The sequence below is a fragment of the Mesitornis unicolor genome, unplaced genomic scaffold (genome assembly GCF_000695765.1).
Source record: "Mesitornis unicolor isolate BGI_N332 unplaced genomic scaffold, ASM69576v1 scaffold33207, whole genome shotgun sequence".
In the NCBI taxonomy this organism is placed as follows: domain Eukaryota; kingdom Metazoa; phylum Chordata; class Aves; order Mesitornithiformes; family Mesitornithidae; genus Mesitornis; species Mesitornis unicolor.
Genome location: NW_010194885.1, coordinates 1 through 373, shown reverse-complemented (window position 1 = coordinate 373; position 373 = coordinate 1). Strand labels below are relative to the sequence as shown.

At 64.3% G+C, this 373-nt stretch overlaps 1 protein-coding gene across 1 annotated transcript; it reads right to left on the bottom strand.

The window, feature by feature from the left end:
• Nucleotides 1-200: 200 nt before the first annotated feature.
• NXNL2 (nucleoredoxin-like 2) lies at nucleotides 201-370 on the bottom strand (the record flags this gene model as incomplete). The annotated part of the gene is made up of 1 exon (XM_010187951.1): nucleotides 201-370. A coding segment is annotated over one exon (170 nt), but the record flags the coding sequence as incomplete, so codon positions are not given.
• Nucleotides 371-373: the final 3 nt, after the last annotated feature.

Genomic DNA, 373 nt, shown 5'->3' with positions numbered 1-373 from the left:
TAAGAGGACAGCTGGAGGTCCGGGGAGGGGGGCTTTTGTTTCAGAGTCTTCTTTGTCATATTATCCCGCTGTCACAGCATCCACACCCCCGACTCCTTCGGAGGGTGCCAGTGGGCAGTCGCGTCCCTCCTACCGCGGCCTGCCGGGCGGCCGCAGTCCCGCTCCGAGCGGGGTCAAGGATCACTGCCGGCGATACTCACTGCTTGTAGGGGTCGTGGAAGGGCAGGGCCCGCCAGTCCCCGTGCATGGAGCGCATATAGCCCGCCATCTCCTCGGCGCTGTGGTCGCAGGAGATGAAGACGACCTCGAAGGGGGCGGGGGTCTCGGTCTCTTCCAGCAGCTCCGTGTAGAAGTCGCAGAGGACGGGAGTGAA